This window comes from Rhizophagus irregularis, chromosome 3 (genome assembly GCF_026210795.1).
Source record: "Rhizophagus irregularis chromosome 3, complete sequence".
In the NCBI taxonomy this organism is placed as follows: Eukaryota; Fungi; Glomeromycota; class Glomeromycetes; order Glomerales; family Glomeraceae; genus Rhizophagus; species Rhizophagus irregularis.
In genome coordinates this window covers 27954-53530 of record NC_089431.1, presented here as the reverse complement: position 1 = coordinate 53530, position 25577 = coordinate 27954, and the positions used below count along the sequence as shown (strand labels likewise).

At 29.5% G+C, this 25577-nt stretch overlaps 4 protein-coding genes across 4 annotated transcripts; 1 reads left to right on the top strand and 3 right to left on the bottom strand.

The window, feature by feature from the left end:
• Positions 1-1195: 1195 nt before the first annotated feature.
• OCT59_020067 (uncharacterized protein) lies at positions 1196-1726 on the bottom strand (the record flags this gene model as incomplete). Its single annotated transcript, XM_066148922.1, has 1 exon — positions 1196-1726. One exon carries the CDS (start codon positions 1724-1726, stop codon positions 1196-1198), a length of 531 nt encoding a protein of 176 aa, XP_065989882.1.
• A 9902-nt stretch (positions 1727-11628) lies between these two features.
• On the top strand, positions 11629-13591 carry OCT59_020066 (uncharacterized protein; the record flags this gene model as incomplete). The annotated part of the gene is made up of 6 exons (XM_066148921.1): positions 11629-11649; positions 12032-12686; positions 12739-12785; positions 12856-13086; positions 13152-13401; positions 13479-13591. The coding sequence occupies 6 exons, from the start codon at positions 11629-11631 to the stop codon at positions 13589-13591; spliced, it is 1317 nt and encodes a 438-aa protein (XP_065989881.1).
• Positions 13592-14023: 432 nt separating this feature from the next.
• Positions 14024-14817, bottom strand: OCT59_020065 (uncharacterized protein; the record flags this gene model as incomplete). The annotated part of the gene is made up of 2 exons (XM_066148920.1): positions 14024-14392; positions 14581-14817. 2 exons carry the CDS (start codon positions 14815-14817, stop codon positions 14024-14026), a joined length of 606 nt encoding a protein of 201 aa, XP_065989880.1.
• A 2826-nt stretch (positions 14818-17643) lies between these two features.
• Positions 17644-19064, bottom strand: OCT59_020064 (uncharacterized protein; the record flags this gene model as incomplete). Its single annotated transcript, XM_066148919.1, has 4 exons — positions 17644-17955; positions 18032-18403; positions 18693-18865; positions 18947-19064. 4 exons carry the CDS (start codon positions 19062-19064, stop codon positions 17644-17646), a joined length of 975 nt encoding a protein of 324 aa, XP_065989879.1.
• Positions 19065-25577: the final 6513 nt, after the last annotated feature.

The window sequence follows — 25577 nt, the reverse complement described above, 5'->3', positions numbered from 1 at the left end:
ATTTCTTCGTATTTCTTGTCTTCCCAAATGGTAGTCTTCAGCCTGTATTCGAGTCTTGGAAGCAGCACCATGTTGATGATATATATTGCTTGCATGTGAGTTATATGTTTGCGTCTGATGGCTCCTAACACTGTCGAAATTTCCTTTTTCACTATTCCTTCTGTGTGCTTGTCACCTTTGTCCGCCTTAAACCATACTCCTAGTATTCGTATTGGGACTGAACCTTTGTTGGCTGTTACTTTATCTCTATTTTTCCCTATCTCGATAAACCTTTCCTCTTCATTATTATCTTCTGGATTAACAACTATAATTTCGGATTTTTCTCCATTTATCTTAATGTCATTAATATCAAAAAACTCATCAGCAATTAACGTTATTTTCCTTGCTTCATTTTTACTTTTAGCAATCCATTGTGTATCATCTGCGTATACTGATGCGGTGGTTCGTATTCTTACATTCCGTTTCTCATTACAAATTGTGTTATATGGCCATTTCAGCTCCATAGAGTAACCTAATGATTCGTCCTCCTGTATTCTGTGGAGTAAAGGGTCATAAAAAATCCTCCATATTAGGGGCGATATCACCTCCCCTTGATCGATACCATCGCGCGCAGTGAAAGCATCTGTTAAGCCATAAGCCGTAATAATTCTTATCTTTCAATTCTTATATATGTTTATGATAAAATTGATGATAGTAGTTGGGATTTTAATTCTTTCTAGGGCTTTTTGTAGGGGAAACATCCCAACGCTGTCAAACGCCTTCGCCATATCTTGAGATACAATCCATACTGTTTTGTTTTCTTCGCGGGTGTCTTCCAAGATACTATTTATCATTGTGAGTGGAGTTGATGTCGATTCCCCAGGTAGACCTGCGTAATTTGGTCCTTTCAAGATTTCATGCCTACTGAGTATACTTTTGAGGCGTTTTGTGATGATTTTTACCGCGCATTTACATAGACATTCAATCAAAAGGATCAGACGCGTTCTCGCTAGGTTATAATCCCAATCGTATGTCTTGGGGATCGGATAAAGTTGGGATATATTCCACTTTATTGGTATGTTCTGTAGGTAGTAACACAAACCCTGTATTGCCTAAATAATTTATTAACTTCGATACCCGCTTTTTTTATTAGTTTGTAACTTATGTTTGATATACCCGGCGCTGAACTGTCATTCATGGTGTTGAGCATCTCATTTCATTCTTGTTCTGTCGATGTGTCACCCAGGTGATCATATATTTGTGGGTTGATGTCAGTTCGTGGCTCATATATGGTTTTCCATTGTTCTGAAAGGTTCTCAAATTTGTGATTTCTCGCACGGAATAATGATGAAAATGCGTTAATTGCTTCTGCTTGGACTTCCTCTTTAGTGTTTAAGAGAATTTCTTCCTGTGTGTCCGTGACTATGCGGATTCTGTCCAGGTTAATTTTTGAGTATGTCTTGTCTAATATGTTATTGATCATTTTCCGTTGGTCTGTAGTGATCATGTTGTTCCTTTCTTCTATCCTTCTCTTTATTGTTGCTTCTTTACACTCTTTGTCTTTCATTTTGATTACTCTTCTGACTATCTTCAGCCAATTTCTAGTCTCGCATTTCCATGTGTGCCAATCTGTGTCTTCTGTTAACTCAGATATATTTGTTCTGTATCGTTCATTGAAAGTTTTGATCCCTTTTGATGCCTTGAGCAACTCCGCTCCTTTCAACTCATTCTTATATAATTTTCTCATTATACTTCTCATGTATAGGAGATCCTTACATTCTTTCGAGAAGTCTTCAATTTCTTTATAGTTTCTGTTGAGGTTTGTTTTGGTATCTCCTACCTTTTTGTGTGGGATGTGTTTAAGTGATGCCTGCTGTATACATTTGCATATAATGTCCCATAGTTTATTTAAGGTGTCTTCACTTCGTCCATGAGTTTCTATGTATCTGAAGGCCTTATGCTTCTCCAAGAGGCTTTTGAGGTAGTTTTCATATTCATTCCATTGTTCATTTGTGGTGTTTTCATAATCGTATACAATACGTTTTGTATTTTTCTCTGCTCTTCTACCCCTTTATTATTGGTAACTATTATATCTGTGAATGAGATCTTTGCGAACGTAATGTTGTGATCGCTATCTGTAATATCTGCTGATTGGTATATGTGACTCTTCATTATTCTAGTTTCAAGTTTAGGATCCGCCCAGATGTAATCGATTCTGGTCGATGTAATTTTATTTGACCACGTAAAGCTTTCTTTCTGTTTGGGATTTAATTTCCTAAATGTATCCACAAAGAAAGTATTATCTAACCATGTGATGATGTTAGAGGGTTTTTTTCTAAGCTTAGAAGGGCCGCTGTAATCCAACGATTTATCAATATACATATTCAAGTCACCTATTAAAATATAATATCTATTCTTTTTGCTATGGTTAATAAATTCATTTTTTATGTGATTGGTTAATTCGTTTTTCATTTCCGTGTCAGATGGTGGCATGTATACGACGCCTATTATAAGTGTGCAATTCTTGAGTAGTAGTCGGGCTTCTATGTAGTAGGCACTAATTCTATTAATTTTTCCTAAATGTTTTTCCCATTTCTTGTTGATTATAATACACACTCCGGATCCCTTGATCTTGTTGTCTTTGTTAGTCCAGAATGAGATATATTCCGGATTTTGTTTATTCCAGAATTTGCCGTATTTTCTGTCTTTGTTAGTTTCAACTATTCCCACAATATCTGCTCTTTTATTCGCGCAATAATCCATTAACATGTTGAGTTTAAAGTCATCAGGTCCAATTCTGTTAATGTTGTGTCCCATGAGTACTAAGTTAAAAGTGTTAATGTCGCTAATGTTACTATTAGAATTGTGTACGTCTTGTTCTTGTTGTGGGGACCTAATGTTCGCGTCTTTTGTGTAGGTCGCGTTATTGCTTTGAATGTTCGTGTCTTGTGTATAGGTCGCGTTGCTGTTTTGAATGTTCTTGGGGACGTGTTATGAATTTGGTAGGACTTTTCCCTTTCTGTCCTTGTTTTTGGGGTAACTCTAGTGTTATTATTTGTCATTTCGGCTAGTTCAATTGTTTTTCTTGTTTTGTTGTTATTTTGTTTTCCGTTTAGACCAGCTAAGGAAAATTTCTGATTAAAAAAAATAGAAAAAATTATATTTTGAAATGTTTTTTGATATTTTGTTAAAAAAGTGAAATAAAAAAACAAATCAGATCCTTGACCCTATATGGGCAAAAATTAAATATATTAGACATATATTTTAAGATAATTTTAAGTATATTTTAGATATATTAAAAATATATTATAAGTATTTTGCAATTTTTAAATTAAGTATATTTTAAATATATTTTAAGTATATTTTTTTTTTTTTTTTTTTGGTGAAGCTAATGACGTCACAAGGACGATTTTATTAATTTTGTAGATAAAAGGGCAGAAGTCTTTAAGACTATGGGGCTACAAATCTTACAAAAAAACTAAGTATAAAACTAAATACATAGAAATATACCTACGATGCTACACGTGAACGAACAAAAATACTAAAAAACACTAAACTCCCACTCGTAAAGCAGAAAATCCACCTAATAAGCTAGAATAACTCCCACCTACCAAATGAATTACTACCTAACAAGCTAGAAAAAATAAGAAAATTAAAAGTAAAATAAATTCTAAAACCTAAATTAATAAAAAATAAAATTTTAAACTAATTTACGCAGCAAATCTAAAATTTCCGCTAGAACTTTATCAATATATTTTAAGTATATTAACACCATTATAATGTTTAAATGAAAAACAAAAATAAATTTGGAATTCAATTTGCTGATCAGATTAGATTTGGTATGAAAATTTGTTGATCCTATTTTTGGTATTAGCAATTAGATCGGCCAATGTTAGTTTGTCATTATCAAAATATGGGCGTGATCTGCACAATTTTTTTCCGGAAGTATTATAGTACTTATTAATAGTACTAGACAGGACAGGACAAGACAAAACAGGACAGGACAGGACAGGACAGGACAGGACAGGATAGAACTCTTAAACTACAATTTTGTGATTTAGAGTTTCCTGTGGTACTTTTATGTCATATTAAGTTTAACCATCAAATTGTAGGTTTTTTGGTAGAATTGAATTTTGATGATCATTATTCACTAAATTTAAAAAAAACACTTTAATCGCAAATTCACAATTCATTATAACACAAAAAAAAAAATTTTTTATTTTTTAAATAATGTTGTGTTAACATGTAATAAGTGATTAATAAAAAAATATTTTGAAACATTTTTTAATTATTTTAACAAAAAAAATGTTGCGAAAACATTTTTTATTAATAAAAAAAACAGTTTCGCAACATTTTTTAATTGTTTTAATAGAAAACATTGCGAAACTGTTTCTTTAATAATAATTTTATAAAAAAATGCAAAAAACGTCGCAAAAACGTTTTTTATTAGGTCCATCACTCCTTTCGTCTCCCATCACTTCTTTTCAACTTTCCATTACTCCCTTTCGTCTCCCATCACTCCTCTTCATCTTCCCATTATTCCTTTTCGTCTTCCATCACTCCTTTTCGTCTCCCATCGCTCCTTTTCGTCTCCCATCACTCTTTTTCGTCTCCAATCACTCTTTTTCGTCTCCCATCACTCTTTTTCGACTCCCATCACTCTGTTTCGTCTCCCATCACTCCTTTTCATCCCATCAGTTTTTTTTGTCTCCCATCACTATCTCCCATTGTTCCTTTTCGTCTCCCATCACTCCTCTTCATCTTCCCATCACTTCTTTTCATTTTCCATTACTCCTTTTCGTCTCCCATCACTCCTTTCGTCTCCCATCACTCTTTTTCGTCTCCTATCACTTTTTTTTGTCTCCCATCACTCCTTTTCGTCTCCCAACACTTCTTTTTGCCTCCCATCATTCCTCTTCATCTTTCCATCACTCTTTTTCATCTCCCGTCACTCCTCTTCATCTTTCCATCACTCTTTTCGTCTTCCATCGTTCCTTTTCGTCTCCCATCACTCCTCTTCATCTTTCTATCACTCCTTTTCGTCTCCCATCACTAATCATTTTTTTTTTACAATAACTTCTACTTAAAAGATCTTTCAAAAGTATGTCAAGCTCCCCCATGAAAATGACCTCTTGTTTTAAGTATAATACTTTTTATAGGGATAAATAAGATAAAATACATTATACCAAAGATTCTGAGATTTCAAGCTTATTTAATGCTTCAGTTATTTGATTGACCTCTAAATATAATTCACTATGTTTACTTTTAATATGTTTCCATAAACTAGATGTTGAGCCATCTTTAGGCACTTTATAACTTTTAAAACAGTGATTACAATTATATTTATTATTTATTTCATTTAAAGTAAAATGGGTATAAACTAATGATTTACTATTCTTTTTAGTTTGTGAAGTATCTTCTGGTTCATTAATTTGAAGTGTTATATCTTGTGATATAATACTATCACTTTCAGAATCTATATCAGTAATATTACTCATCTTGAAATATTTAATAAATTTCTTATGAAATTTTTTGAAATTTTTTACCATATACCCATTGTTTATATATATAATTTTAATCAAAAAAATCTTCATATCAAAAAATTAATGATGCCAATGGTATCATCATATCAAAATTAACCATTATATCGTGTCAAAAATCAACCATGGTATCGTGTCAAAGATTTATTTTATTTTATTTTATTTTTATGAAATATGAATTTAAATATAACAAAAATGATACGTAAATGTATTAATTCAATCAATCGTGTCAAAAATAAATAACAGTATCATGTCAAATGACGATATTAAAACAATTCTAGCATCACCACCAAAAATGGTAGCTGGATTTATTTGTCAGTTACACATACTATAGAATACAATGTAGAAACAAGTTAAAATATTGCACATCCCGTATTGATTTAAAATTAAAAATTCTTTTTTATTTGTAAATAAAAAACCAATAATAAAGTTTGGTAACTTTTTTTAAAGTTCGATAAATTGTTTAATTCTGCAACTCTACGATACTAAAAGTTATCTAAAATCACATGTAACTGGTATGTGTAACCATCTATCATTTTTCAGTGATGATGCTAAGGCTAGGATCATTATCAACGTATCAAAAATCTAACAGTGGTACGTGTCAAATGACAATTATATCAACGTACAACAATGATATCATCATGACTAATATAAATTGATTTTTTATCAGATTATTTGATGCCTATTTTATTCATTTTTCAAATTAAATTTTTTTATATGTTTAATTTTTATTTGCTTTAACTTTTTTTTGGAAATTTTCCCAGTTTCCGAGTTCCGATGTTAACAAATTATTAATTCGAGTTGTTAGCGGAATACAGTTTCAACAATCATGTGTCCATGAAAAGCTGTAAAGAAACAAATACTAAAAGAAGTAATGAATTAAATTAGCAAAGGAAAAGCGAAAAAAAAAACAAAAAAAAAATCCCGAAAACACGTTTCCATGAAGAGCAGTAAAGAATAGACCTAAAAAGGGAGAGAAGACGTTAAAAATTTGAGAAAGGAACAAAGAAAAAAATGAAGAACGAAATTAATACCTGATTTCCCGTGAAAAGCTGCAAAAAACTAGAAACTAAAGAAGAGAAAGACGAAATTAGAAAAGGAAACGGAGAAAGAAACCAAAAAAAAAAAAAGTTCTAAACATATACCTGAACTGCAAAATTAAAGAAAAAGATGAATTTAGAAACAAATATTAAAATATTATTGGAAATAAGTCACGGCTTTGTACTTACGAAGCCATTGATGTCTTATTTGATGATCTACTCTCTGATAGATGTAAAGCCACTCTTCTTAATTACAAGATCACGCACTCAACAACTGTAAACGTTAAAGAACACAAAATTCCACATAGTTCTGTGAAAAGCCAAAAAGAACAAAAACCTAAACGAAGAGAGGGATGAATTTAAAAGAGGAAAATAAAACGAAGCAAGAATAATAATAATAAAAAAATATTCTACCTTCCCATGGAGTATCGCAAAAAACCAAAAACCTAAAAGAAGGAAGAAGGAGAACAGAATTAACAAAGGAAACAAAAAAAAATGAAAGAACAAAAAAAAAGAAATATTTCAATCACCTGCCTTTTCACGAAGAACAAGAACCAAAAACCTAAAAGGAAGAAGGAAAACGGAATTAACAAAGGAAACAAAAAAAAAGAACCAAAAATAAAAAAAGAAACACACCGTAAAGAACAATAACTGAAAACCTAAAAAAAGGAAGAAAGAAAACGGAATTAACAAAGGAAACAAAAAAAAAATGAAAGAACAAAAGAACAAAAAAAAGAAACAAAAACATTTCAATTACCTGCCTTTTCACGAAGAACAAGAACTGAAAACCTAAAATAAGGAAAAAGGAGAACGGAATTAGCAAAAGAAATAAAAAAAAAATGAAAACCCGAAAAAAGAAATAAAAAAATTTTAATCACCTGCCTTTTCACGAAGAACAAGAGCCAAAAACCTAAAATAAGGAAGAAGGAGAACGGAATTAGCAAAAGAAATAAAAAAAAAATGAAAAAACGAAAGAAAAAAGAAATATTTCAATCACCTGCCTTTTCACGAAGAACAAGAACTGAAAACCTAAAATAAAAAAGAAGGAGAACAGAATTAGCAAAAGAAATAAAAAAAAACAAAAAAATGAAAAAAAGAAACAAAAAAAATTTCAATTACCTGCCTCTTCACGAAGAACAAGAACCGAAAATCTAAAATAAGGAAGAAGGAGAATGGAATTAGCAAAGAAAATAAAAAAAAAATAACCGAAAAACTAAAAAAAAGAAACGCACACCTTTCTGTGAAAAACGCAAAGAACTGGAACCTAAAAAAAGAAAGAAGACAAACGAAATTAGTAAAAGAAAACCAAAAAAAAATCAAAACAAAAAAAACCAACCGTGAAGAGCCAAAGAGCCAAAAGCCTAAAGGACTTTTCCGTGAAAAACTGCAAAGAACTAAGACCAAAAAGAAGAGAGGGAGACGTACGACATTAGTAAAGGAGGCGAAAAAGAAATACAAAAAAAAGAGAACGAAAAAAACTACTTTTCTGTGCGCAAAGGAAAACGAAAAGAAAGCTAATACAAAATAAAAAAAAATTTTTTTTTTAAATTTTTTTTATCAGTTCTACCAGTTCCCGGTTCGGGTCCCAGTTTGGTTTATTAAAAAAAACTGAACTGAACTGAAACTGAACCAAAAATTTCGGATTAAAATTATTGGAACTGAACCGTATTTTTGATTCAGATCTAGTTTGGTTTTCAGGTTAAACCGGAACTATTCGGAGCTTTAGTTGCAACCTTTGAAAACCTGTGGTAAGTTTCGAAAAGTTAACATTAACTTTTTGAAACTTCAATTTTTTTTTAATTTTCTTTTCTTTATATTTTATAGGTATTGATTGGCATCGGTTGAGACCTTTGAATAGGTGAGTTTTGAAAAGTTTCATTACTTTTCGCAACTTTAATTTTTTTTTAATTTTCTTTTCTTTATTTTGTAGGTATTGGTTGTGACCTTTGGAAACCTGTAGTAAGTTTCAAAAAGTTAACATTAACTTTTCAAAACTTCAATTTTTTTTTAATTTTCTTTTCTTTTTTTTGTAGGTATTGATTAGCATCAGTTGGAATCTTTTAGATAGGTGAGTTTCGAATAGAGTTTGGAACCGGATGCACCATCCGGTTTTTAAACCAGTTCCACCCATTTTTTTTACGATTCGGTTCAATCCAGATTCATGCTGCAAAAACCGGTTTGCGTTTAAAGCGAGTGCAACCAGGTGCTCAACCCGGTGTGATATCGAAACTTTATAGTGCCAGCCCGAATTACGAAATTATAAATCACGTGATACCGGGTAAATAGTTTAGCCACCGGGATTTTTATTAGTTATAGAAAATTATGCTACACAAATTCTGGAATTGTGTTATACAAGTTTTGTAATTCTGGCCGAAATTATAAACTCGGCCAATTATATGCCGATCACATTTAATTCTGGCCAAAATTACAGTGTACTGTACACTTGACAAATTCATGCGGGTAGAATTAAGGTTGCTTGTCTAAACCTCTTCAAAATCCTACGATTAGTTTCGTCAAAATTTTACTATAGATTTATTATAGTTTCGGCAGAATTTCGGCAGTTTCGGCATTTATAATAAGTTTCGGCGGTTTCACCATTCTCCAAAGTTTCGCCAGTTTTTTAATATAACTTTAATATAGTTTCGGCAGAATTTCGCTTTTCGGCGAAACGCCATCTTGCCTAAACCCCTAGGTTTCGGCAAGCAACCTTAGGTAGAATTTTGTAATTTGTCACGTGTCCCGTACATTTTGAAATCAGTGTAAGCCTGATGCAAAAATGGAAACTCTAATCCAGGATGTAGATCATAGTAGAATTCCATAAGTTAACTGAAAACAAGGAACGTGACTTCAGATGCGGCTAACTATTACTTTATTATTTATTTATTATAATTAAACAAATATAAAACCGGGTACAAAAATCGGTTTCAACCGGGTTTGTAAAAACCGATTTGAAAAGGGTCGAACCGGTTGCACCCGTTTTAAATCCGGTTTCCAAAAATACAACCGGTTCCAAACTCTAGTTTCAAAAAGTTTCATTACTTTTCAAAACTTTAATTTTTTTTTAATTTTCTTTTCTTTATTTTGTAGGTATTGATTAGCATCAGTTGGAATCTTTTAGATAGGTAAGTTTTGAAAAGTTTCATTACTTTTCGAAACTTTAAATTTTTAATTTTCTTTTCTTTATTTTGTAGGTATCAAGTTGGGACCTTTGGAAACGAAACCTGTGGTAAGTTTTAAAAAGTTACATTAACTTTTCAAAACTTCAGGTATCGGTTGTGGCCTTTGAATAGGTGAGTTTTGAAAAGAATCATATTCTTTTCGAAACTTCAGTAATTTTTTTGTTTTTTAATGAACTTTACTAACATATTCTCTTTTTGTAGGTCTATGGCTTCCTGGTGCTTTCTGAATTAAACTTCAAAGGTACCCTTTGAAATTCTTTAATTTCTTTTGTTTTCTTTAATAAAATATCAACTAATATCTCGTTTCTCTTTTTATACTGTAGGTCAGCAACTTTTTGGATGACATCTGGATGGAACTTTGAAAAAAAAATAAAGATTTTCAAAGAAATGAAATTTGTAGGTCCACGACTTCTTGGATTGCACCTGGATGGAACTTCAAAGGTATTCTTTGAAGTTTAAATGTTATTTTTTTAATGAAACATTACTAATTAACTGAATGTTTTTACTTTTCTACTTTTGGTAGGTCTACAAGTTCCTAGACGCTTCATAAACGCAAATTTAAATAGTTGTTTGTTGAAATCGAACTAACTGGAATAATATCCAAACCATTAATAACATGTAAATTACAGTAGAACTTTAGCTATTAGTACATTAATAAAATAATATAGTAAAGTGATAAATTTGTAGTGCGTTTAATTAATAAATTGATGTTAGATAATGCTAAAATAACAATCAAAATTTGTATAATTTATTATTATTTGATGAATTTTGCAGATTTTTATTTTGTAAAATATATGCAGAATTTAATAACAAAAATCTGTGCAGAACTTTGTTATTTATAAAATCTGCGCAGTTTTTTATTGGATTTTTCTTCTGATGTTTTGCGCCAAGGTATAAGATCTGCACAGATATAATTTCTGAAAATCTGCGCAAATCTGCTTCCCAAAAAATTTCCCGATGTGATTAATTAAACTGTATATTCTCTCATCATACAATGCATTTATATTAAAAAACTAATTGATTTGGAGGAAAGGTAATCACCAAATAAAAGCAAAGACAAAATTACGAATATACATCAATTCAAAATTTTAACAAAAAAAACAACAAATTGGAAAAGAGATATTTTGATGCTATTGACCATTCAGTTACTAAAGCTTTTAATATGAGTATTGAGTAGCATCCCATTTAGTGTTATTGAAAACCTTGGTTTATTGATACGATTAAAACTTTACAACCAGCGTACAACTTACCAACTCGACAAATTTTAAATAAATGGAACGTTATTACAAGCTGAATTGGCTCGTGTAAATTTATGAATCTATCATAATGAATTAGCTAAGGAAACTAATTATACGATTGGTAAATTTCATTATTATTTTTTTATTAATATTCTGCTTTTAATTTTGTTTCTTCTATTTGTTATCTATTCTAAGATTCACATGATCATTTTATTAGCTCTAGTCGGTTGGATGGGACCACACTGCTGAATTATCTCTCAAAATTATCCATAAATTCTCGATATACAGTGCATTGCGCACTGCGTTAATTTAATCAGTTCTGACATTGTAAAATTAGTCAAAAATTTGATTAAATGTGCAAATGTAATCTCACAAGATTTTTCAAAAATTCAGCTATAGGCGTGGCATTATTTAAAGCGCTATTCAATTAAAAAATATACAAGGAGGAGGTCTAAAATCGTACGTGGAGATAAGGTGAATGACGGTGTATGAATGCACAAGCTCAATCTGGCGTTAAAAGATGCTTTGCAACATTGTATTCTCTAAGTCTATTAAGAAAAAGTTACTTTTTGAGATAACTAATGTATATTACTTAAAAATATTACTTAATTGAATTCTAAATAATCACAAATAAAATCAATATTGAGAAATCATGGATTTTTTAACGATATTTGTATGTTTTAAGGATGCAATGTTAAAATTAGAAGGTAAAATGCAACTCTATCAGTAATAGCTTCTCAAAATCGCATAAAATATCAGAATTTTATTTTATTATCACCATTTTCGAATTAGTGTGATCAGGTGATTTGTTAATCAATAAAATTATTCCTGAAAATACCGAAAACACTGAAAACAAAATTTTATTGGCCAATTTATCTGTCTGATCATTTCCTTAATTTAGTAGATATTTTTAATAAAAATGACGCTACTTTACGCGAAAAAAGATAGTTTCGCGTTTAAAAATTATCAGTTCAATGACAGAACTCAATTGCAAATACCTTTTAGACACATGTTATTCATGTCAAAAATGCTTACACTGTTTTGAGTTGCCATAGCAAGAGCCATGTAAATGTAATAAAAATAAACAACCAACAAGAACTAAACATCCAAAACGCGCACAACAAATATATCAATGTACTTTTAAACCAGATCCATTATTTCCAAAAGCAAATAAATATTTGTTTGATGCTAATGAAAAATTTGGTTATAATAGTAACTTTGAAGAATCATTTTCTTACACTTTTTGTAGTACTTGTAATAGCAAAATTCAACGGTATAGAAATGCTGATAGAAAAGACCAGCAAACTCTAAAAGAAAATAATAAAGTTGCTCCAAGCGATTTATCAAATGAAAAAGAAGTTGTGAATGTTGTTAAAGAAAAAAATCATAAAATATTCTCTTTGGTAAGTAGTGATACTGAAGAGGGAGAAGGCATTGATGATATAGAGATTAACGATGAAGATAGTGATCTTGAAGAAGTAAAAGTGCAGATAATTGTTAAGAGTAATACTATAAAAGTACCTACGGCAAAAACTTTGAATATTGAACCCGTTAGCTATAAAAAGGTTATGGAAAAAATAAATTTAGCAGTTCAAAAAACTTTGAAGAAAAAAGTCAAATCAAAAGATTATACTATATCATACAAGGCAGTAAATGCACGTGGACCTTCAAATGAACTTGAAGATGAAATGGATTTTCGAGAGTTTATTAGTGAGTATAAAAGGATAGTTCTACATAGCTAACAAAAAAATGTCAATGATAGTAACCGTAAAGGATGATTTGATAAAGAAAAAAAAGTCACGCAGTAAGGTAAAGTTTTTTATACAATATATTGTATAGTATAATAAAAAATGAATTTTTAACATTTACTATTTTCTAGAGTTCTGATGAAAGTGGATTTTCTTCTGAAGAATTGCAATATACAAAGAAAAAAAAATTACGTGCCATCTGTGAAGAAGATTTATCAAAGGAAGAAAGAACAAGATCTGAAGTAATTTCTACTTTATGTGAAATGTATAAATGTAATATACATGCAACACCATGTTTTATTCAAGATAATCGGCATTTACAACTCAATCCTGCTAGATTGCAGCTTTGGGCACGAGAAATAGTAAGTTTTTCAACGTAAATATTGTTTATTGTATAAATTGATAAAATTATAATATTTTTATTTAGATAAATGAAGCAGCTACCTATGAAGTGCCCCCATCTTATCCAACATTTGATGCAAAATCAAGTGTATCTGTCAATAAAAATAATTTGACAGCACAAACACAAGTAAGTCAGGCATTACCTGCTACTGCTACTCCTATTATAATCCAATTACCATCACAATTTTATCCAAATTCTCAAGAACAGTTGACATCGTATAGTTCTAATAATACAAATGTTCTATTAGCATCACCAAATACATTACCTTCAATTGGTGAATTTTTCAGTAGTTTAGATCAAAAACATAACTGTAATGTATATACTCTAACTTCGAAAATGCTTTTCTTGAAGAAGAAATTGCTGTAAATGTAATCAAAGATTTATCTGATGATCAATTGCAAAAATTAGAAGTAGTGAAAATTGGATGGCAGAAAAATGTCAAACGAGCAGCTCAACGATTTTGAAATATATTAGAATATTTGATAATACAAATAATAAATTTGATATTTTTCTATAAACTAAAGCTATACGTTTTATTTTCTAATAAATTGATTTTCTAAATAAAATTTTTCTAAAAACTAATTATTCTAAACATAAATTGATGCTTCAAAATATGATTTTGCCATTTGAGGTGAAATTTGACTACACACAACTAATAATGCATATACAGGATCGTTACAAGCTTTCATAAAATCACGATTATGTCTAATCCATGATTTGATAGTTGAAAATGCAGTCTCAATGGGGTTAAAATCAGGAGAATAAGGTGGAAGAAAAACAACATGACATCCCAATCCCTCCAATAAAGCTACTAATTCATTATCATGATGGATTCTTGCATTGTCCATTACAATAACACTATTATCTCCTGGATAGTATGGATTCATTGTTGGCACCTAAATAGTAATAAAATTATCAAAAAAATAATCCAAATTCTTGTAATTAGCACAATTATTACTTACTACTTGATTGAGAACAAAATCAACAAATTTTTTTCTATCATAAGATCCTTCAAATATATCAATACCAATAAATTCTTCCATTGTAAGTGCAGGTAAAATGGTATATCGTTTTCCCCGTATAAAAACTACTTTTTTTTGAACAGGTGTATTTCTGGGAGAATAACCATATAAACGTGACAAACTTCTTTCATCTTTAGCACTTTCGTCAATAAAAATAAGTTGATTTTGGGTATAATGTTCACCAAATGTAGCTAAATAGTGTGCTCGTACAATTTCATTTCTTTCTAGTGCTGCTTTTTGCAACTTCATACAAGAAAAATTTTGAGAAAATTTTTGAGATAATTTACATCAATTATTTACAACATATAATGTTTTATCTTTTTTCGAGTAATTCCTAAATATTGAAGCGACCTCCAGAGAGTTGCAATGGATGCTCTTTTCCCTATTAGACATTCCATTTCATATATCAATTCGTCTAAGTATCAGTCTACCTTTTCTCTGACAAGACCTCTAAGTATAGTCATGTCTCTTCTACTAAATAGTTTTCTTCGACCAGGAACACCTTTGAAAGGATTTATAACACATGCCCAACGGTTATATCTCTTTTTTATTTTATTTACAACACCTTTACTCATATGCAATGTATTGGCAATATCCACAGTTGACAAACCATCGGTATAAAGATAAACTATATGACAGTACAAATCTTCACTGAATTCTCGAGGCATAGTTGAGCTTACCTATAAAGAGTAAACACTTTTATTTACAAATTATATTTATAATTATTGTAATTGTTTGAAATTTGTGGAATCGGAACATGTCAGTTTATATGCTACCGTCAAAATGAACGCGATCACGATAAAAAATTATATCGGAGGTGATGCAACAGTGGCTTAGCATTACGGAGATCAATTAATATTTAATTTTTATATGTGCACGTGATGGTTATTTTTGTAATTCCGAGATCAATATTTTTATTTAAATAGTAAAATATGGCCAATCACACTAATTTGAAAATGGCGATAATAGTATGACAGCATGTTATACATCTAAAAGTTTTTTATTAATTTGTAAAAAAATAAAGTTTAATATTTGCGGTATTGCAGATGAGTTGCGATATCACAAATGAGTTGCGGCAATGAAGTGACGATATCAAATCAATATCGTAAATACATCTTTTTTTTTTATTTGAAATTACTGATATCGTAATGATATCAAGACTGTGCCGATTAGATATTTTTGAATAAATATTATCATGATATCTCAGAGATAAATTGGAGGATGAAGTGACGATATCAAATCAATATCGCAAATACTACATCTTTTTTTTGAAATTACTGATATCGTAATGATATCAAGACTGTGCCGATTTGATATTCTTTTGAATAGATATCATCATGATATTTTTGCGATAAATTATGGTGATAATATGATGATATCATATCAATATCGTAAATACATCTTTTTTCTCCCTGAAATTAACAATATCGTAACAATATCAAGACTATACTGATCAAATATTCTTTTAAATAAATGTTGTCCCGATATTTTCACGATAAATTATGGTGATGAAGTGATGATATCAAATCAATATCAAAAATTCTACATCTTTTTTTTTTGAAATTACTGACATTGTAATGATATCAAGACTGTGCCGATTTAATATTCTTTTGAATAGATATCACCATGATATTTTCATGATAAATTATGGTGATGAAGTAACGATATCAAATCAACATTATAACAATATCATCATGGAAATTGATACCATTATGACATGAAATTTATATCATATCCATATCAATTCAACATTGCTCAAATTTTCAAGGTTTCTGTAAAGGGACTTAAGGCTTCTACTCTAATAGCTTCCCATTCCATTTCATTAGAGGTACTTGTAAAGATCTTGCCCACATCAGGAAATTATATAGTGCGAAAAGTTGCGCAAGTTTACACATCATAATATTTCGTAAGCTTCCAGACCCGCCGCAAGTTTGCGTAAGCGTAATATTTCGTAACTTTTTAAAATATTTCGAAATATTATGATATGCAAAGCTTCGTAATTTTACGATTTGTAATATTCCGTAATTTTGCGGTTCGCAATATTTCGTAATTTTACATAATATTTCGTAAGTTTTCAGACCCGCCGCAAGTTTGCGTAAGCGTAATATTTTGTAACTTTTTAAAATATTTCGAAATATTACTGTATGCAAGGCTTCGTAATTTTACGATTCGTAATATTCCGTAATTTTACTGCGTAATACTTCGCAACTTTTTAAAATATTTCGAAATTCTATGATGCGTAATGTTCCATAATTTGACGATTCGTAATATTCTGTGATTTTACACAACTTAATATTTCGTAATATTTCAAAATATTTCAATAAATAATACTTCATTTTCTGTACTATAAGTTTATATAATGTATGTTTTATTAGATATAATCATAAAAAATTACAAGTATTTATTAATATATACAGAATACATAAAAGTAAAAAAGAGAAAGAGTAGAGTAACAATATTATTAGACGTAAAAAGAAGAGAAACAGCTATAGTAACGTTAGTATTAGATATAAAGATAAAAGAAATATTGTTATTATTGTTAGTATTAAGGTAAAAAGAGTTAAAGAAACAGTAAAAGGAGTAAAAGAAACATGGATATTATCGTTAGTATTAAAGTACAAGTAAAAAGAAATAAAGGAAACGTAGATAGTATTGTTAGTATTACGACATAAAGTAACAAAGAGGTAAAAAAAAAACGCGTTAATATTAAAATAATTAGTATTAATAAATAAATATTTCTATACCTGCAAAGTAATTGAACAAAAGAATAAAGAAATAAAGAGAAAGGAAAAAATAAACATGTTGTTAGTATTGTTAGTATCGTTAGTATTACAGTACAAGTAAAAAGGAATAAAGGAAACATGGATATTATTGTTAGTATTACGATACAAAATAACAAAGAGGTAAAAAAAAATGAAAATAATTAGTATTAATAAACAAATATTTCTATACCTGCAAAGCAATAAATTATGAAATATATGTAAATATATTGTATATAATTAAAGAAATAATAGAAAGAAGAGACAAAAAAATTAAAAATATTGAACAAAAGAATAAAGAAATAAGAAACAAAAATAAATAAGACAAAAACGCGTGCGTGATTAAATGATTAAATGATTAAATCACATGCAAGGATCAGCCTAATTTGATTGGCCAGAAAATACGATATCGTAAAATTACGGAAATCCGCATTTTAAAAAATCACAGAAATTGTATATGCACAATTACTAAATATTATCCCCTCGTGATAAATTAAAAATTATCAACACAAATTCAACACAAATTTAACAAATTTAACGAAATTTGGCCAAAATTAACAAATTTTTACCAGAATTATCAACACAAATTGAACACAAATTGAACACAAATTTCAGCCACGATTTATTTATGTCACACCCGTGTTGTTAAGAATTAATAACCATTTTATTTATTAAAACTATATTAATTATGGTAAAAAAAATGCTATTACGTGTGATATATATAAAAAATAATATTTATTTTTTATGCAACCCATAATTCTCTAATAAACTATTTACATACCGACCTTCCTCCTCCGTGTTATAAGAGTCAATAGAAAGTATATCATCGTCAGCTATGCCATCATTGGCCGCACCATCGTTGGCCGTACCATCGTTGGCCGCATCATCGTTAGCCACACCATCGTTAGGCCTACCATCGTTAGTCACATCATCATCAGCCGCACCTGCTCTATCGTCAGCTGCTCTATCACCACCATCGTCTACATCATTACCATCATGAGAATCATCGTCCGAATGTGTAAATTTATCCCTATTTTCCAACTTTTGCTAAAAATCAATAAATAAATAAATAAACTGTAATTCAAATAATTCACATTTTGCAAATTGTAAATTAAAAACTTACTAAGTTGTTGATTATCTTCGACTTCATTATACTTTCGCTCATTTGAATGTTTTGATTATTAGGATTTAAGTACGTTTCGCATATGCTAATCGCATACGCTATTTGTGTTTTTGAGGGATTTTTATTTTCTTTTCGCAACTTATCAATTATCAGCGACATATATGTCGTAGGTTGCCCATCTTTAACCTTTTTAAATAGGTTGTTGTAACATCTTTTCACCTCCGCCTTACTCTTCCATTCCTGAATCTTTGACGGACTAGCCTGAGTGTTAATAGACGGTAATTTATGCCCAGTCGCTTCAAAAACAGAATACATAACGTCTTTAACTCTAGACGTGAACGTCCCTCGTATGCTTCTATGTTGTTGTACTAACTATTAAAAAAAAATGTTAGTATGAAATTTAATAAAATTCATAATTGCTTTAACTTACAGTCGGGGCAATTTTTTTTTTCGAAAAAAATAATCCATTGATTTTTTTTGAACTGGCGCATAAATTCCGGATTTTCGTCTTTTAAATATTTTTCGGTAGCGAGTTTGTACTTTCGTCTTGCGAAGGATAAACAAAATTTTCAAATAAAATTTTCGGCACCTTCTTAACGAGCTCCTAATCAAACGAGGTTAGCATTTCAGGTTTACATTAAATAATATTCATCTTTATTACCTTTACATACTCCGGATCTATTGTATTATTATTATTTTTGTTATTATCGTTGAGCTTTTTTTCTATGCTCGAGAGACGGGTTTCGAGATTTTTTTGTCCGGTGATAAGAACTTCAAGCTTAGAAATTATCTGCGAATTGGTTCTTAATAGTTTTTCTATTGTTTTTTTATTAACTTTAACAATAAAATATAATTTAACTATATATTATATAATTTCTTTTATAAAGAATATGATACATATTATGTCATATATACCATCAACACTATCATCGGATATTCTCACTCGCTTCTCAGCTTCGCTACCCTCAGTACTACGTTTTGAAAATCTTTCATTATCGTCAATTCTTCGTTTCTCGCCACGCTTTGTAGCCATTATGATAATAAATTTGAAACGAAAATATGAGAAAAAGGAGGAAATATATGAGAAAAAAGAGGAAATATATGAGAAAAAAGAGGAAATATATGAGAAAAAAAGGAAATATATGAGAAAAAGGTGAACTAGAAAATTCGAAAAGGATGAGGAAAAAGGGGGAAATACATGAATCAGAAATTCAGAAAAAGGAGGCAAGCTGTCATAAGGTAATTTCCGCCATTCTATACTAAAAAAGAAAAAAAACTTGCGAAATATTGCGAAAAATGGATGAACTAATGCGAAATATTACGAAAAATGAATGTACTAATGCAAAAATTTTGCATCGTGATATTACGAAAAAATATTGTAACACTTTCATAAGAGAACTTTAAAAAAAAACTCTCGTAAAAGCACATAGTACAATCGAAATATTAATCAAATCCAATTTATAAAAAAATAACATGTTACACATGTTGGGGCTTTTATGCATGGAAAAAAAAAGTTGCAGCCAGTGAACTCATTTGGCTGATCAGATTGATAGTGATCTTGAGCGCTTATAACCTGATTATCGCATAAAATTTGTGGCTGATCATCCGTCCATTATTGTAAAAGTGATTTGCCGTGTTAAGCCAATAAATTTGCGGCTGATTATCAGATGATTAGCCGATTGAATAAGCCATCCGAATTCTTACAGCCCGTTACAGCAAATTCAAAATATGCGAAACACTCAGCACTTTTGCTGTCAGATTCACTTGGCAGGTTGCCGGCAAATTGAAATAGTAAATAAAATAATAAACAATATTTATATGGTACATCATAGACTTGTTACATTTATTTTTAGATTTGCCAACCCACGAACTCGGCAAGTTCCCGACAGCAAAATTGCTGAGTGTTTCGCATATTTTAAATTTTGCTATAATGCGTAAAATTGCGAATGATTCCGCGATATTAGCCACCAGATTCTTACAGCCAGTTCCATTCATTAATGCGTAAATTTGCGTAGTCGTGTCTATTCAAATAACTCAATCAATTGTAATCCATTCAATTAATTCATTAAATTTTTACAATGAATTTGCAATATAATTTTATTAGCACACATAATCTCATATAAATTAAATAGTGAATTGATACTTTTCATCAAATTTGACGCGTTAATTTAGTAACATGAGTTTCAAATGCCCCCTTTGTATGCGAATATTCAGTCAACGCTTTGCATATACTCAACACGCCCAAAAATGCTTAAAAAATGTAGAAGTAGAAGTAGAAGATGATGATGATAATAATGATAGTGAAAAATATAGCAGTGAAATGGATACAAGAAGTAATCTAAGTAGTGAATATGAAAATGATAAAGTTGAGGTAATTATGTTATTCCAGATTATTCTTTTTAAAGAAAAAGCTCAAATTATACTAACTCATTTTGGTTTATAATTTTAGGTGGATGATGATAATAATGTACAAAATATGTCATTTGACAGTATTGGAAGTGCAATATCAGAGATGAGCCTTGAAGATAGTAACTTTGAAAATATATTAGATTCATCTGAAGAGCCTGAAATTTTTGAAGAACCCAAAAATCTCAATACCAAAACTTGCACAGAATTTCCTAATGATGCTTATAAAGATCTAATGTTATTAGTAACGAAATATAAAATAAACAATAAAGGTGGTAATGAAATAATACGTTTTTTTAATAAACATTCAAATCTTACAGAATCACCATTACCAAAAAATATCGAACAGGGACGAGCATTTATGAATAATATGAAGTTTTCTAATTTAGAATTTAGTAAAGTTCTTATAACAAAACATAAAGATAAAGATTATTTTCTTTATTATCAAAACTTAATACAGTGCATCAAAAATATCTTAACTGTTCCTGACATAACACAAAATTTTGCGCTATCTTACGAAAACTATGAGGTAAATAGTAAATATTAGTTAATTCAATAATTTAAATAATATTTATTTTAATTTATTTATATTATTTTATAGTATAATAGAGAAAGTATTTACAGTGAACAAAACACTGGAAAATGGTGGAAAACTACGCAAGAATCCTTACCTACTGGTTCCAAATTATTATCAATTATTTTATATTCAGATGCAACAACTACAGATACATTAGGAAAAAGTCAATTGCATCCAATATATATTACATTAGGTAATATCCCAATATGGCGTCGTAATAAACAGGATGCAAAGCAACTTTTGGGATATTTACCAATTTTAGAAGCTGCAAATAAAGATCTGGTTCGTGATACCTTTCATAAATCTTTACGTCATTTACTAGAACCTATTATTTTATTAAAAGATGGTATAGACCTTTTTATAAATAATGAAAATACCTGGTTTTATCCTAGAGTTTCAACTATTATTGCAGATTGGCCGGAGGCCGCAAGTTTTTGTTTAGTTTATAAATCCTCCAATTCAAACCTTCCATGTCACTCCTGTTTAGTTAAAAGGGAAAATCTTGCAAATATAGACTTATCGGTTAACGATGTAATACTAAGAACTCATGATGAAATGCGTAAACATTTTGAAAATGATACACAAAGATCTGTTTGCATAGAATCTGTACATAATTTTTTTTGGGATTTACCGTAAGTATGCAAAAGTAGAAATAATTATAATAACATATATAATTAATTATAAATATTTATATTATCAAGGAATATAAATATCTACTTGGCTACTGTTCCTGACAGAATGCATCATTTAGATTTAGGTTTATTTCGTTATCAAATTATCTTCACGTGCGATATCTTAAAATTGCAACATGTTAATGGTAATAAATTAGTTGAAGAAGTAGATCGCTGTCTAGCAGCAATCCCACGTTTTCCCGCCATTAAAATTTTTTCCAATGGACTGCAGTCAATTGCAAGATTAACTGCTAATGAATATCGAAGTTTGATGAAAGTCATGATATTTGTTATTGATAATTTATATGATGAAAATAACAATGAAGTAGATAATTTTGTAAATAATGATGATCTTACGAAATTGTACGAATATTGGAATGAAATGTATATTTTAAGTAGATATGAAGAATTTAGTGAAAGTGACTTGGAGAAATTTAATGTATGTATTAAAATTTTAGTAAAATTGAAAATTTAAATTAAATAAATTAAATTAACATTTAAGTTTTAGAATGCAATACATAGATGGGCCCGGATGTTTGTCAAGGCTTTTAAATTTGTTTCTCCTTCCAATTTGAAGTTACCTAAATTGCATTCATGGGTTTATCATATTATTGACTCAATACGATCTTATGGCGCAATAAATGGCTATACTACAGAAACTTACGAAAGTCTTCACAAATATTTCGTTAAAATACCCTACCGAATTAGCAATAAAAAAGATGTCGAACCTCAGATTTTACGAACTGTAAGTATTTGAAAATTTTATTTATTGTATATATTTATTATATAACTTAAGATGGAAATTAAATTAATAGATAAAACGTCAAGCAATATCTATTAGAATGTCTCAACATTCAGTGAATCCGGCAAAAACACCTCGCACTTGTAAATTTTCTGCAAGACTCTTTGAATTCTCTTTACAAGATGCAAATACATTTTTTAATGAAAAAAAAGATTCCGTAGACAATAAAATGCAGACTGGTTTTGCTAGATTTATAAGTTGTCTGGATTCATATCTAGATTTACTTGATGGTTTCACAATTATTGGTGAAACCCGAATAAACATATACGGATCGGTAACACTGGAAAATGGTGCCATAATGCGTGCCACAAACAGGTATCATAATAAAGTATGGTTTAGCGACATAGCTATTTCAATGGATTCTGAAGAATCAAATGATTATATATCAGACAAAGGACTTTGTTATGGACAGGTATTTTTCCAATTTATGTAATAATTTATTATAAAAGTATTAATAAATATTTATTATTTATAGGCCTTATTGTTAGCAGAAGTATTAACAGACCCACCGCTAAATCTCGCATTAATTCAATGGTACGATTTTAAATCTAAAAGGAACCCATATTTATATGGATGTCCTCACTTAAAATTGATAGAATTATATAACTTTGTAGCTATAGAGTCTATACATGGTGTCGTTCACATAGTACCCCGATTTGATAAACAAAATGAATATTTCGTAAATAAATATATTTTTTAGTCACTTGATATAGGAGTTTTGATTTATTTTAATAAAATTATATCCTTAAAAGAATTTATGGTCACGTTTTCCATATCATAAATAAAATGCAGATTTATTTATTTAATTATTAACAACACGGGCGTGACATAAATAAATCGTGACTGAAATTTGTGTTCAATTTGTGTTGATAATTCTGGTAAAAAATTTGTTAATTTTGGCCAAATTTCGTTAAATTTGTTAAATTTGTGTTGAGTTTGTGTTGAATTTGTGTTGCGTAATTTTTTATTTATCACAAGGGGATGATATTTAGTAATTGCATGTACGACGTACAAGATTTTTTTTATGATTTTTTTAAGAAATGTACGCAAAATATTTAATCAGAATATAATTGTTTTATTTTTAAATATGATATATTGATGATTTTTTTTTTAAAATTCAATAGAATGTGCTAATAATAAATTGTTTTATTTTTAAATATAATATATTGATATTTATATTTAAATAACCAAAACATGTACATGATTTTTAATTATTTTTAATTGAAATCAAACTAAGATTTTTTTTAAAAAAAAATTAAAATAAATTAAGTGATTTATATCTATATTTAGAATCATGATATTTATATTTAGATAATCCATATCCGCATGAGATTTAATTAATATGTTTAATGATGAAAAGTCTAATAAATTAAATTTTAATTGAAACGAGAAATAAAATCAAACCAAAGAGGTATTGTTCAAATTTTATTTAAAGTGACATTTTACGACTTTCTTTCAAATTTTTACTCATCCCAAAATCAAATTATAAAAATAAAATCAAATCTAATAATGCCTCGCCAAACACGTCGTCGTTCCTATAACGTCCATTGGAACTGGGCTATGATGGATGAACTTGTCGACATACGCCGCGACAGAAACCGCGCCTACCATAATATTAATGGTAGAAGCCGCCATGATTTTTGGGACTCTGTTGCCAATAGGTTCATATGACTAATATCTATAATTTTCTTTAAGAAAGAATTTAAATTCAAATTAACCAATCCATTTAATTGAATCAGAATAAATAGAATATTTCGAACGAGGGTTTCCGGGCAACAGTGCAGCCAAAAGTGGAGGAACCTCGTCAGGGATTACCATGTAAGTAAATAAATAAAATTACATTCATTTAAATTAAATGTATTTACCGAATATTCAAACTGATTTTGATATTTAGAACTATGTCCTTTATCGTAATGGTACCCCTGATCGGCCTGGGCGGTGGCTGTGGACGCGTACCGGCCAAAGATATTATCGCGAATTTAGAACGAGATTTTGGGAGAGGCCGGGTAATTATACTATAATAAAATTTTATAATTAATATTACATTCTATTTTACGTTCACATTTTAAATTTGATAAATTTGATCAATTTTAGATACGCGTGACGATCGTAGGAGAAGGAGAAACTTACCTACGTATCGTAGAAGATAATTATTTTTATTTTTTTTATTTATTAAGTGAGTAGCTAGGCCCAGTCCGTACCAAATATCGGCTGGAGACTCACGTTTTTTTTGGGCTGTGACTGATACTGACGTCCACGCCGTACAGCCTGGGTACTATTTTATAAAATAGTAGCGAACAAGTATCAAATGTATATTTTTTTATTAAGTTATAATAAAAATTAGAATTTACTTTAATTTTTAACATAAAAATTGTAAATAATAAAAAATTCGTAAATAAAAATAAATTTGCTTTCCCAAACTTAAAAAAAAAGGTGTTTATATAAAAGAAAAGGTGTTTATATTATTTTTGATTATTCAATAGTATCACATGCCCCTTGTATACGTTCTACTGCATACGCAGTTTACAATCTCGTAAATTTTCGAAACGGAATATTACGCAGGTTTACAGTCTCGTAAATTTTTGAAATATTTCAACCGTAATATTACGCAGGTTTACAGTTTCGTAAATTTTCGAAATATTTTAACCGTAATATTACGCAGGTTTACAGTCTCGTAAATTTTCGAAATATTTCAACCGTAATATTACGCAGGTTTACAGTTTCGTAAATTTTCGAAATATTTTAACCGTAATATTACGCAGGTTTACAGTCTCGTAAATTTTCGAAATATTTTAACCGTAATATTACGCAGGTTTACAGTTTCGTAAATTTTCGAAATATTTCAACCGTAATATTACGCAGGTTTACAGTTTCGTAAATTTTCGAAATATTTCAACCGTAATATTACGCAGGTTTACAGTTTCGTAAATTTGCAGAATATTTTGACCGTAATATTGCGTAAATCTTACGATATTGTAAACTTACGTAATATTTTAACCGTAATATCACATAAATCTTACGAAATTGTAAACTTACGTAATATTTTGAAATTTTTCGAAATATTATGCCATAAACTTTCATAAACTTACA